General features: G+C 41.6%; 1 protein-coding gene across 1 annotated transcript; it reads left to right on the top strand.

The window, feature by feature from the left end:
* The first annotated feature begins 11780 nt into the window (after positions 1-11780).
* Positions 11781-12323, top strand: LOC100763967 (40S ribosomal protein S11). The gene has a single exon (XM_027387739.2). It carries the CDS (start codon positions 11790-11792, stop codon positions 12264-12266), a length of 477 nt encoding a protein of 158 aa, XP_027243540.1. The 5' UTR covers positions 11781-11789; the 3' UTR covers positions 12267-12323.
* Positions 12324-14526: the final 2203 nt, after the last annotated feature.

The raw sequence follows: 14526 nt of genomic DNA, 5'->3' as shown, positions 1-14526 counted from the left end.
CTCATTATTGGGGGAGAGCATTTAAGGAAGCCACGCCACTATTGCTTAGATTGCCAGTTGGTGTCATCCTTGTAGATCCCTGGAAATGTCCCTAGTGCCAGATCTCTCATCAAATCCATAATGACTCCCTCTAATATGAGGTCTCTCATCCTACTCTCCTCTATTCTTCCCCCAACTCATCCTTCCTGCTCCCCCATTTCCTCCTCTCCCCTTCTTTTCTCCCTCTCCCCTCCCCCATGCTCCTAGTCTGCTCAGGAGATCCTGTCCCCTTCTCCTTTTCCAGGGTACCAAGCATGTCTCTCTTAGGGTACTCCCTGTTTCCTGGCCTCTTGGGTGGTGTGGATTGTAGGCTGGCCATTCCCTGATCCATGTCTAAAATCCATATATGAGTACATACAGCACCATGTTTGTCATTTTGTGATTGGGTTACCTCACTCAGGATGGTTTCTTCTAGTTCCATCCATTTGCCTGCAAATTTCAGGATTCCATTGTATTTTTCACACTGAGTAGTACTCGATTGTGTAAGTGTACCACATTTTCTTTATCCATTCTTCAGTTGAGGGGCATCTGGGTTGCTTCCAGGTTCTGGCTATTACAAATAGTGCTGCTATGAATATGGTTGAACAGATGTCCTTGTTGTATGAATGTGCATCTTTTGGGTATATGCCTAAGAGTGGAATTGCTGGATCTTGTGGTAGACAGATTCCCATTTTCCTGAGGAACTGCCATACTGATTTCCAAAGTGGCTGTACAAGTTGTCACTCCCACCAGCAGTAGAGGAGTGTTCCCCTTTCTCCACATTCTCTCCAGCATAAGCTGTCACTGGTGTTTTTGATTTTAGCCATTCTGACAGGTGAGAGATGGTATCTCAGAGTTGTTTTGGTTTGCATTTCCCAGATGGCTAAGGATGCTGAGCACTTTCTTAAGTCTCTATCAGTCATTTAGACTCCTCTATTGAGAATTCTTTATTTAGTTCTGTATCCCACTTTTTAACTGGATTATTTGGCATTTTGGAGACTAGCTTCTTGAGTTCTTTGTAATTTTAGAGATCAGCCCTTTGTCAGATGTTGGGTTGGTGAATATGTTTTCCCATTCGGTGGACTGCCATTTTGTTGAAGTATGTTTTTTTATATTCCTAGTTTTTTCTGTCATGAAGGGATTCTGAATGTTGTCAATGTTCTTCTTTGTGTCTACTGATGATCCTGTTTTTATTCTTGGGCCTATTCATGATCTGCATCACATTTGTTGATTAGAAGTTGCTAAGCCACCCTTGAGCTAACACAATTTGGCTGTAATATTTTACTTCTTGAATGTGTTGCTGAATTATTTTTGCAATTATTTTATTTAGAATTCAGTTCAGCAGTTAAGTACATCTGGCCTTTAGCCATTTCTAATCGGAAAGGCTCTTCATTACTTTTTCAATGGCATTGCATGTGATAAGTCTGTTTATAGCTTCTTGGTTTAATTTTTAAGGTCATATGTGTCTAGAAATTTATACGTTTATTTGGAATTTTCCACTACATTAAAATATAGTTTTTTTAAAGTATCCATAATGATATCTATTGTAATCTTTCTCCTTTCTCATCTAATTTTCTTATTTGAGTTTTCTATCTTTTTAACTGGTTCAGCAAAGGGATTATCAATTTTGTTTACCCTTTCAAAGAATCAAATCTTTGTCATATTAGTTTACTGTATTATTTCTTTAGTTTCCTTTTTGTTAACTTCTTCATTGACTTTTTTATTATTTCTTTTCATCTGCTCCTTTTGACTTTCTTTTTTCTTGTGTTTCTAAGATCTTGAGCTGCTTATTTGGGGTTTCTCTGATTTTTTGGCATGGGCACTCTAGCTATGAACTTTTGTTCTAGATCTGTCTGTTCAGTACCTCAAAGGTTGCAGTAAGTTGCGTTTTCATTTTCATCTGCTTCTAAGAGCTTTTAAATTAATTTCCTGATTTCTCTTATGATTTACTCTTCATCTTTCAAGAGTATTGTTCAAGCTCTATGCATTTGTATAGTTTCTGTAATTAATCTTGTTTTTGCATCTAGTTTTATTCCATTGTGATCTGGAGTTACAGATGGTTGTCAGCTGCCATGGGTGTTCTGCGAATCAAAGCTGGGTCTTCTGGAATAGCAGCCAGTGCTCGTAACACCTGAGCCATCTCTCCAGCCCCTATAATAGTATTGCTGACTAGCAACCCATTTCTAATGTCTTATTACCCCTGACTGGGTAGTCTGTAAAGGGTATTTATTCTATATCAGCCAGATGGAAGGGCAGAGATCAATGGTCTGATGTTTCCAGTGGTGAACCTGCAGCTCTGAGCAGCATAGCTGTGGAGATGCTCTGTGCGATAATGCCATATTCAGGTGTGCAGTTAAATGCTTTGCAGGAGCCAAGCTGGGTCTTTGTCTGAAGAGTGCTAAAGGTTCCCCAGTTTAATTTTTGTGCTCTTTCTCAGATAGCATGGGCACCCTTTCATTCTATTGGTAGTTGGTAGGGGCAGTTTTATAACTGTGGTCAAATGTTCTTTATTGAAAATGTATAAATGAAATCATAGATACTCTGAGTGCTTGGTAGTGCTTGATCACTTTCAGTCTTTGTTTCTCTCAAAAAGTAAGAGGGCCCATGGGGATTTCTTGGTCCTGGCAATACTTTTTTATTATTTTAATTGCTTGGCAGTTTCTCATTCATTTGTTTGTAATTATTTACCAAACCACATATTTATGTTTTATTGCTATATGTAATTTTTAACATCAGTGTTGAATAAAATAAATACATATATTTTGTTCATTAAAATTAATGTATTTCAAGACATCTAAGATTAATAACTAATAGAAAGAAAAAAGGAGTCAGTCATTCCCTGCCACTCATCTAATATTCACTGATACAACAACTTGAAGTTTCACAGATTTTATTACACAAATTCAGACAGACAGGGAGACAGGCAGCCAGGCAGACAGACAGACACAGAGAGGTGAACATAGACATGGATCCATATCATCACACCACTACCCATTTGTACCTTACCTGACTCACAGACATTTTAAATTAAGAAGTTAATACCAAGCCAGGATGATGACGCACTCTCCATATCTCAACGCTTGAAAGACTGAGGCAAAAGGTCCTAAGTTCAAGGCCAGTCTGGACCACATAGCAGGGCCCTGCCTCATGTTTACTTTCTTAAGAGAAAAGACATGTTAATAATGGTTCAGCAGTATTAGAGACACCACAGTCCTCCTTCATACAATTCTCCATGGAATCCCACCAATATTCCTCAGTGTATTTTGTTGTCAAGACTCTTTAGCAGAGTGGTGAGCTTAGTTCTGCTCATCTCTATTTTTAAAATGAATGTCCTGTGAGAGAGGGCTGAGTGGTTAAGAGCACTTGCTGCTCTTGCAGAAGAACTGGGTTCGACTCCCAGCACACACAGGGTGACTCATAATCACCTGTAACTCCAGTTCCAGGGAATCTGACAACCTTTTCTGGCTCCAAAAACTCCATGCATATACCTGGTGTCCAGACATACATGCAGCCAAAACACCCATGCACATATATTTTTAAAAAGTCCCATATCCTGGAAACTGTGCTGTTCCTGAGATCTGGTAACCCTCCCCCTAATCTTCTGCTTGTGGGTTTCCAGTCCGTGGTCATCATTCATGGCATTGGCAATGTTGAAGAGGTCAGAATATTCCAATGTTGCCTTTGCCTGGTGCCTTCTCATGATAAGACTATGGCTGTGGACTCTGGAACTTCTTGGAGGGGTCCCACCTTTCTTATCTCCTCACAGAGACATTGATCACTACTCATGAGGCTGGTTACCCTGGATCACAGGGCCACGTGACTTCTGTTTCCTTCTTTTTTCTGTTCATTTGAGCCATTGTGTTCAGCCTCCATGACAGGATGCCAGGGAAAGGGAATCAATCTTGCTTGCGGGATAGGATACTTCAAAGAATTTGTGGGCTTAATTAAAGTTATTCCATGCCTGGCAGGTCTTTGAAGGCAGAAACTTGAAGTTGAAAAAATAGCCTGCTTTTGCTTAAAGCTTCTCCGACTGACCATGACCCTTGCTGGAAATATCAATAGGCCCTTGCTGGAAGGATTATGACCATGAGGTTCTAAGGACGGCCATGCCTATCTTAAGCCCTTCTTCATTTCTTAACCATGGTCCCTTTGCTTGGCAGAAGTGTCTTTTCACTCATGTTTCTTTATGTGAGGAAAGAGTTAGGGAGACTTGATGTGGGGCCTGATACAAGGCAATTGTGCTTAGTTTGTCACTCAAATTGTTAAAGTGCTAGCTATTGAGAGGACTTTCAGATTGGCTTCTATACTCTTTTGACTTATTCTCCCCACTATACTCCTGCCCTCTCTGTACTTATTTAATACTGATCACAGCAAGGCTTTCCAAATTCCTTTCCTATTCTTCACCCTCCAATGTAGAGAATGCCCCTTTCCTATCTAACACTGGGACTCTGGTTCCTCTGGTTGGTGAACAGTTTTACACTAGGAGTTTAGGTCCTAATTGCCACATAGGGTTTCTAATTGCAGGCCCTCTCAGTGCACAGGGCCAGAAAATATCTGTACACACACTAACCCCCCCCCAGCTATATTCACTTTGGAGTTTGTCTGTTTTATATTAAAACAAGCAGGAGTTCATACCAGTTTCTTTTGATGCAATCCAAACCACAGCATTTCGTCTAGCCCTCTCCTTTCTCTGACAATGAGAAACCTGGCTCAGACTCTTTGCTTGTTCTATTTAATGATTTGTTCCATCCTAGCAAGATTATTTCTATATAATGCCGCATCTGTGTGTCTACTGAAGGTTCTTGCATTCCTGTTTCTCTGTAGTTCTCTTGAAACATGTTTTGTCTCCTCAAAAGAGTTGGAAAATGATCCTCTGAGAAAACTTATATGTTGGCCTGGACAACATCTCCTCCTTTTCACTAGCCCCATTCTAAATTCATAACATTTTTGACCCATTTCCTTTAACATGGACCATCTGTGTGACCCTTGACATGGAACTGGTGGTGTCACCATTGAATACACAGCTGAAGGCAATGGTTCTCTCTATTTCCTGAATGTTTCAGTAGCAAATATCTCAGCAGAAATAGATAAGGCCTTCAATCATGCCTGATTATTGACAGGCCCATTTTTGTGTGAACACATCAGGCATCCACAGCTGCTATGAGTTTGTGATGGTTGTGGCTGTGTCTTGCCCAGAAGATGATGTTTTGTATCTCTTCTCTTACATTTTTCTCTTCCTTGATGTTTCCTGATACTTAGAGAAGATGCTATAAATGTCTTGCTTAGTGCTAAGAACTCATCACTTATACTCAGCATCTAGTGTAGCCAAGAATCTCTACATTTATCATTTTTCACTAGAAAGAGAGGCCTCTCTGATTAAGGCTAAGAGTAAAATATGTCTACAGACATAAGCATAAGTATTTAGAAGGCAGATTCTATGTCAATTGAGCTAAAAATCAGTTCTCCAAAGGCACATGTCTTCCCCTGTCTTGGATTTTTGACGAGGTTTAGGGTATCAAGCATGTATGGTATCAAGCATGCTCCTTCTATGGAGCAGGTCTCAAAACCAATCAGAGAATGGTTGGCTACCCCTGTAACAACAATGCCATTATTGCATAAGTGAATGTATCTTCTTACGAAGATTGATCTACTAGCACATAGAGTTCATAGCTAGGTGTGATTATTGCTGCATTTTCTCACACAGCAGCCTATGCACCACATTCTGGAATGATGAAAAATAACTAGTGTGGAAAAAGGTTTTAGTTCAGTTCCACTTGATTTCTCTCTGTTATGCAATCCATGTGTGCAAATCTCTTCAGAAATATGGTCTTATCACCGAGTTCTAGTGTGCAATCAAGAGCAATGGCAGGGGTATTATTGTATTAGGGTTTCTGAGGTTTCTCTGACCAAAAATTCCTAAGATCCCCTAATCTTGGGGCAATCACAAGAGACTGGTGATCACTGGGGAGGTCATATTGTTTTGGGAAGCACTTTGACTTTTCATATTACTTGCGTCTTTTCTATGGTACTTGAGCATCTGGAGTTAGTTTTTTTTTTTTTTGGTGGTATCTTTTGGTAAAAGCATTTAGTTCATAAGATTTGAGTTTCAAGGCAGGAGAGTTGGCAAGGAAGCTTGAGAGGGTTCTGGGATTGTGGAGCCAAGGTGTATGGTATGGCAGCTAGAGGATGTCTCTATGTGTGCAGTAGGTTGGGTGTCATGGGCAGGATTTTTAAATAATAATAATTTGTTAATATAGTTATTATTATTATTATTATTATTATTATTATTATTATTATTATTATATCAGACAGGTGGTCTGCATGCCTGGAGAGGATCCTTGGTCTGAAGGTTCAGAGAGCAAGGCGAAGTTAGGTTAGTTCTCTTACCAAGGACTGGCTGCATGAGCTGGACATTGTTTGAAGAGTTCTGGACACTGTCCTGAAGTATGTGGTCAGGGTTTTGAGCAGCATAGAATGAGGGAAGGATAGAACCTTACCTAGCAGCATTGTTAGTATGGGGTCATGGTAGAGGCTGGTGGGATCTTAGGTAGCAGACTGGGGTGAAAGGAGAGGTCCTTACTAGTTTCAAGATCAGTATGGGATCTCAGGATCTCAGATATTTTTCTTGACTATCAACTTTTTTCTTTTTGGTGAGGGGGTTGAGACAGATTCTCTCTTCATAGCCTTGGCTATACTGGAACTCACTATGTAGTGCAGGCTAGCCTCAAACTCATAGAGATTTGCCTGCCTCTGCTGGAGATTAAAGGCATATGCCACTATACTTGGCTTGACGATCAACTTTTGATTCAATTAAATATCTTCTTTTTGTGTTTTTAACTTCAATGAATTCTGGTCTAATCTCCATCATGCCATTTCTGCTGTTTGCCTTGGGTTTATGTTGCTCTGCTGCTACTTTCATGAAGTGGCTATGTGATGTTCAGTTTTTTTCTAATATGTTTTGGATGGTACCAATTTTCCTCAATGCAATACTTTGGCTTTATCCTCCACAACTTTTACAAAAACTATGCCCATATTTGTTTGAAAGATACTTATCTAACTGTGTATTATGATCTCATTTCATATACTTTTCTGAAGTATGAAGTCTATCTGTCTGACCTCTAGGGTGCACTCCTTCTCATTTTGTATTCTTTAATCCTGCTGATGCTGGAAGAGTTTGTAAGTCAAAAGAATGCACTTTTCAACAATAGTTGGTGACCTTCTAATGTTAAATATTTTCACTACTGTTTTGTGACTTTCTTTTGTTCCTATTAAGAGGCTGAAACATTCAATACATCAAGGATTTCTGACAGGTTGGTATAGGACCTTTGACCTCCTTTCTTCATTATTCCTGATTCTGGAAAGCCGTGTCTATTTTTAAATATGCTTTTGTCCAAGGCACTTTTTTTTCTGGTACAAATCAGGGATTTCAGAGTCAGGTTCAGACCGTTTAGTTGGAACTGTGGCTTAACTTCATATACAGACACAACTTTCAGTATGACAGGCTCACTTCTGTGTCACCCTCCCCTCACAACCACATACACTATTTTTGTTGTGTATCTGTGGTAGTTCAAATGTAATTGGCCCAAATAAGCTCATAGGGAATGTCACTCTATTAGGCGTTATGGTTTTGCTAGAGTAGTTATGGCCTTGTTGGAGGAAGTGTGTCATTGTGGGGGTGGGCTTTGTGGTGTGCTATGCTCAGTCTACATCTGGTGTCACTGTAGTGAAAGATCTACTATGCACCAAATGGGCGTGGTCACAGGCACATATGTGAGCTTAAGGGATTTAGTATGGGGTCAGGGACAGGCTGTCTCTCTTGGGGCTGGTTGGGTCACAGGGAACAGCCTGGGAGGATCCTTGGAGCTGGAACCTGTGGTGATAACCCACCTCTTGTGTAAGTGCAAGCTCCTGGAATAAACTTGACTTAACCTATACTGAGTCTAGTGAATCTTTGTTCCCATGCAATATGTCATAGATCACTTCCTGCTGCCCATGGGTCAAGATGTAGGACTCTCAGCTTCTTCTCCAGCACCATGTCTCCCTGCATGCTACCATGTCCCATCATAATAATAATGGACTAACCCTCTGAAAATGTAAGCCACCCCAATTAAATGATTTTTCCTTTATAAGAGTTGTCATGGTCATGGCATCTCTTCACAGCAATAGAAACCGTAACTAAGACAGTATCCTATATTCTACTATTTTCTGTTGAGGAAGTGGTTACCCAGTTCTGGACATCATCATCTCACTGCCATAGGACAGGGGCTGCAGTTCAAAAAGACCTTTCATTGGGTTACTTTAATTGGATCAAGTTCTTTGGGTGGTGTATGTAATTGTAGAGGCATCATGAGAAGAGGAAACCTGTCAACTGAGACCCTAGATATGATTCAGATTCACCAGGGGGAATCACCGGAACTGAGCTGAACTAGAGAAGGAAACATGAGTCTTACAGGTTGGGGAAACTGAAGCAAGCTGCTATTCAAAGGGAATAAGAAAAGCTAGGACAGCTGGCACAGCTGCCGTTAGAGACGGAAATGCCACCAGATGTCAAATGGTGTAAATTGCTTTAGGGGTTGCCAGGGAAACAAGGCGAGCTCTAAATCCTCTGAGATGATTAAATACAGTTGAAGGAAGCTTGAGGCTAAGACCAAAGAGTGTCATGTCTCATGCAGGTGAGATGGCAATGGGCCCAGCACAGGTCAAGGAACCCAGGGATGCAGTCAGAAGACGATTGTCAATAGTAACAGTTGGAAGCTCAGAAATATTGTGAAAGAACTATTACATGTTGCAGCTTGAATTCCCTAAGGTTTCATCCACCTGGCAGGGACAGTTATCAAACACCAGGATCCTTACAGTAACTAAAGCCACATCTCAAGTTCATCTCATTTTGACACACTGGCTAAAGGCCACACTCACTACTGGAGCCTGAGGTATGATGACCTCAAGGAGATAACTCTTCTGAGCTTACAAACTGAATGTGACTTAAGAGGAATTGCAGACTGAAGTAGTCCCAGTGTTCACTGAGCCACTCAACAGGCCACATTAGATCTCTAAGTGAAGTCCCAATATGTGTAATAGGATCTTTTCTTTTCTTGGTCAGGCCACATAACATCATGGAAAGTTAATCCCAATAGCTAATTGTGACTATAATTTTTTCTGCATATGCTTCCTAGGATGTTACAGGGTCTCTGAAATAACTCAGGAAAAGTAGGTCATAAAATCAATGCACCACAGCTTTGAATGCATGGCTTTCCTTTTGTGAGATGCAATGAGCCACAATTAGATAGAAGTGTCCTGTTATATTTTAGTCCCTGTTGGCACCCCTAATTATTATTAGGTTTTGTTGACTTGTATTCAATTGTAGAAAAGAAAAGCATCTAGTCAGTTGGTTACAGAAAGAAATGAAGATAATGCAAAAGGAAGACTATGCAGAGGCAATTTGGGTCCAGCTGTTCTGAATTTGAAATCCTTGAGTGTGGGAACAATAGCTTTGCAGTTCCTGAAGTCTCAGATTTCAAGCCATTAGAGCAGAATGCAAGTGTGGACTTCAAACAACCAAAGAGAAGTCTATACAGGGAATTAGGATTACTTCCCGAAGTCTGCAACACTGGATCTGGCAAGTTCCCAGAGCACAATTGTTGCTTCTTAAGTAATTCTCAGAAAGACTTGAGTTCAGGCTTTTTTTTTCCTTCTGAAAAGAGTCAGTGCTTTTAAAGTTAAGAAAGAAAAATTGTAGTTGAAAAAGTGCAGGATGAAGAGGAATGTTAAAAATGGAAAAATCAGCCAAAGTTAAACATCACAGTGTGATCAAAGCAGAAAACTGTTCAAAACCTTTTATGCTGTACTCCTAGGTCATCTGAATACCAAAGCCAAGTCCAAGCAATTTTTCAATACCATTTCATAACATGTCCCTCCCATTTCCTTCTGTATTTGCAAAAAATCCTTAAGCCCAAACTGTGGTTTTTTACCAAATAAGGATGTCAAGGCGGGCCACTAAAGTCAGATGTACTAGACAGGCACAGGTGGCCAGTCATCTGCAGATGTCTGTTACTTGCATATCTCCACATCTGGGCCCCATCCAGTGATGAAGGAGAACGGTCTTTATAAGTCTCATTTTATGGTACTGCCTTGGGTTTGGCTAGATGGTAAGGGTTGGTCAAAGTGGTTTTCTCAGAAGGTGTGGTTGGCAATACTTGGCAATAATGATGGTTTGAATGAAAATGACCCCGATAGGCTCATAGGACTGGCACTATTATAAAGTGTGGCCTTGTTGGAGTAGGTGTGACCTTGTTGGAGGAAGTGTGTCACTGGGGATGGGCTTTCTTACGTTTCAGATACTCAAGCCAGGCACATGCCCAGTGTTTCTCTCTTCCTGCTGCCTGCCAATCTGGATGTAGACCACTCAGTTACCTCTCCAGCACCACGACCACTGTCTGCTGCCATCATGTATGATGACAATGGACTAAACCTCTGAAATGTAAGTCAGCCACAATTTTAAGAGTTTCTGTGCTTATGTTGTTTCTTCACAGCAATAGAAATCCTAACTAAGGCAGCAGTGGATTAGCAGGTCTTCACTTTCCTAATGCATCAAGTTTGACAAACAAATCTAGCCCATTACTTTCCTTATCTGTGACATAGAATGAACTTCCTATGTATGGTTGGTGGAAGCAGGTGTCTTCTGTACTCATGCATGTGTTCAATGGTGTGTGGAAGGGAACCTGTTTCAGGAAACTAGCAAGCAGGCTTGAAACCACATTTCTTCTTAGTTTGCACATTCATTGAGTGAGAGATAAACAGAAGGCAGGAAAATGCTTACCACATCAGGAGTGACTCAGGAGAGTTGGGCACATGGATTTTAAGTATAGGCAACAGTTATGCCAAAGGTCCTGAGTAAGGGATACAGAATAAATGTGGGTTAGATCAGTGGTCCACGAAAATCAGGTCATCCAGTATTCATTGGGACCCTGACCATGGAAGATCTGATTCCAAAGGTTAGGGGTAGGGCCAAGAAGTCTGTGTTTGTAACTGGATGCCCTGGTGTTGGTGATGTTGCTGTTCCAGACTCCATTTTCTGAGAAGCCCTAGTTCTGAGGAAAAACAAGTTCAAGTGGGTAGAGTCAGATAAACAGAGACTTCAGAGATCATGTGCTGTGCATTCAGAGTTTAGATTTCACTAAATGAAGTTCAAAGCCATTAGTAAGATTGCCTGGTGCTGTGTGGTGAATGGTCCTTAGCATAGAAACAGATGCTAACTAGGAGGTTGTTGTGGTGGGTCAGTGACCCATGGCAAGGGTGGACTCAGAGGTAACAGCAGAGATGGGGGGTGTCAGTGTTATCTTTCAGTAATAGTAGTATCAGGGTTCGCTTGTGTGTGGGATCCAGCATGTGTGGGAGAGTAGCTTTGTGGATGAAGACCCTCCATGGTGGCAGGGCTCAACCTGTAAGTCTCAACCCCTTTGGGGGGTCACATATCAGATGTCACGCATATCAGATGTTTACATTACTATTCATAATAGTAGCAAAATTACAGTTATGAAGTAGGAATGAAATAATTTTATGGTTGGGGGTTCACCATAACATGAGGAACTGTTTTAAAGGGTCACAGCATTAGGAAGGTTGAGAACCACTGCTCTATGGGATCTGAACAACCTGCCGTTGATTGTGTGGCCAAGGAGTGTGTGGTACTTGTGAACACCACATAGTGAACATGAGGAGTTGTGTGGTATGGACTAAAAAGAATAATTCATTCTTTTCCTCGGGCTGCCGGGAAGATGGAGGACATTCAGACCGAGAGTGCTTACCAAAAGCAGCCGGCAACCTTTCAAAACAAGAAGCGTGTTCTGCTGGGAGAAACTGGCAAGGAAAAACTCCCTCGGTACTACAAAAACATCGGTCTAGGCTTCAAGATGCCCAAGGAGGCCATCGAGGGCACCTTCATTGACAAGAAATGCCCCTTCACTGGTAACGTCTCCATCCGAGGTTGGATCCTGTCTGGTGTTGTGACCAAGATGAAGATGCGGAGGACCATTGTCATCCGTCGGGACTATCTCCAATACATCCGAAAGTACAATTGCTTTGAGAAGCGCCACAAGAACATGTCTGCGCACCTGTCCCCATGCTTCAGGGATGTACAGATTGGCGACATTGTCACCATGGGAGAGTGCAGGCCTCTGAGCAAGATGGTGCACTTCAATGTACTCAAGGTCACTAAGGCTGCTGGCATCAAGAAGCAGTCTCAGAAGTTCTGAGAGAACTCTAGCTAACTCCCTGGAACAAATAAAGTTATTTTCCAGCTTAAAAAAAAAGAGAATAATTCGTATTGCTCTCCTAGCTATCTGTAGATGGATAGTTACATATTTGACCCATACTAACCCAGTGTAGCATGCCTGGACTGGGCCCTGTCAGACACCCCTCCCTGCAGATATAGGACCTTCTAGGCAACTCTGGCTGACAGTAGTCTTCCCTACATGATTCAAGGATGGGGACCTTGCTTGGCAAACTCTGAGCTTTTGGTTGAGACTTCCCCTCCACATAGCAGCCTACACTATCTAAAAATCACTATTATTTTGTTTGTTTTTGTTTTTGAGACAGTTTTACTTCTTAATTCAGGCTATCCTTGAATTTTCTTTGTAGCACAGGCTGGGATTGAACTTATAACTCTCCAGTCCCAGTTTCCTGAGTAGTACAATTACATGCCTAGCTTATAAATCATTGTTTTAGTGGGGCCTCTAATAGTCATCCCTGGTGATTACTGGAGTCAAGTTTAAATGGGATGGTGCAACAAAGGAAAAACAAATAGTCCTGTAAAATCCAAGGTTCTATCTTTGCTTCCTCTTTTGAGCTATATTACTTAACTCTGCTGTCCCGTTGTTTGTTTGTTTTCATTTGAAGATAGAGTTAACACCAATGTAAAGACTTAAAAAGATGAAATGAATCTAAGCATTGGGAGGATGTGTTTGTCTTAAGGTCTGTGTGGAAGGGGTTGGTTCATTTTTATTAGTCTCCATTCTCCATTCAGATGTTGTAGAAGCACTTGATGAATTGTGAATTACTATGCAACAGAAGGTGTGGCTAGGAGCTCAAAAGGGTTCCAGTACAGTTCAGGGCTCCTGACTTGACCTCTCTGTGTCTCACAGCTCACCCATAGCTCGTCAGACAAATTGTCTGGTCGAATTGCACTTCTACCACAGGTAATGAATTCTTTTTTCTTTTTCTTTTCTTCAGGGTGGAACAAGACTGTCTTGGGTTTCACATTCCTTTGCTTCAGCCAAGATGTTTCCTGAGGGCTGTGGAAGGAGGTGGTCCTAAGTGCATAGGAAGTCTGGTATTCACATGGTTGTGGCATTCCAGGGAGAAATCCACTAAATTAACACAGATCTGTGGAGGAGGGTGTGCACAATTCTTCTGGTTCAATGGCAAAAATTCTGGATGTGATTTATTTAAATCTGCAAATAATTGTAGGACTTGATTTATAAGGAAAATATAGTAGCATATGAAGCCTCATTGGATGTGAGAAATGAAGAGATCACAGAAGCTGTGTTCTCTGTGATCTCTCTGTGTTCTCTGTGTTCTCGCTCAAGCCTGGGTGGTGAATGTAGGATGACTCTACAGAAGTGTACTGTCCTCATGACATCCTCGGATGTCAGCCTGCACTAAAGTGCCTTCTGTGAGGCTCATCTCCTCCGGCTAACTCAGCCACTGTAGGGCACTGTGGATGCCTGTGCTCTTTCCTCATGACAAACCAGCCCCTATGACTTATCCTGTGCTCCTGAAGACAGCTATGTCTAACTCCTTCCATGCTGTTTGTCATCCTCACCTCAGCCTTGTGTATCAGGAACCAGCTCCCCATCGTAACTCAGCAAATACTTCAAAGAGGTTGAAACACTTGCTCGAGGTCTGTGGCCAGCAAGACACACAGCAGGTTTTGCTTCTGATTTTCAGACCCCTTCCAAGGGATGGAAGGAGAAAGGACAGTATCTCTTGTCTATCTTCTCTATTTTGCTCCATTAGAAGAACTGATCCAGAGCCATGCTGCCTGGCAATCCTGGAAACCTCTCTGGAGGTTTACAGTATTGGGGATCATGTGACCCTGGGAGGTCACTGTTTTGATTGTACCAGGTTCAGTGAAATTCCAGCCCACCTTTTAATGCCAATGAAGGTGCTCTGTGTGGTTGCTAAGCACAGAACTTCCATCACTGCCCAAATCTGGGTGTCACTGTGTGGTCCTGGCTGTCCTCGAACTCAGAGATCCGCTTGCCTCTGCCTGTCAAGTACTGGGATTAAAGACATGTACCATCACACCCTGGCTTAAAATAGGCTCTTAATGATTTTTAAGATGAAATTATAAATATATGCATTCATAGACATAAACTAATGAAAAAGAAAAAGAGAAATACATGCATGGATGGGGAAGAGGTCACTTTCATTTGGTCTCACCAGACAGCTGACATCCTTAGCCTTCCTTTCAGGCCTCAGCTTAAGGGTGTGGTCCATGTGTAGCCTATGTGT

Source organism: Cricetulus griseus (assembly GCF_003668045.3).
Source record: "Cricetulus griseus strain 17A/GY chromosome 1 unlocalized genomic scaffold, alternate assembly CriGri-PICRH-1.0 chr1_1, whole genome shotgun sequence".
Taxonomy (NCBI): domain Eukaryota; kingdom Metazoa; phylum Chordata; class Mammalia; order Rodentia; family Cricetidae; genus Cricetulus; species Cricetulus griseus.
This window is presented reverse-complemented; position numbering and strand designations above follow the sequence as displayed.

Excerpts from the sequence above, each read along its gene's own strand:
- LOC100763967 (XM_027387739.2), top strand. The coding sequence starts at position 11,790 with ATGGAGGACATTCAGACCGAGAGTGCTTACCAAAAGCAGCCGGCAACC.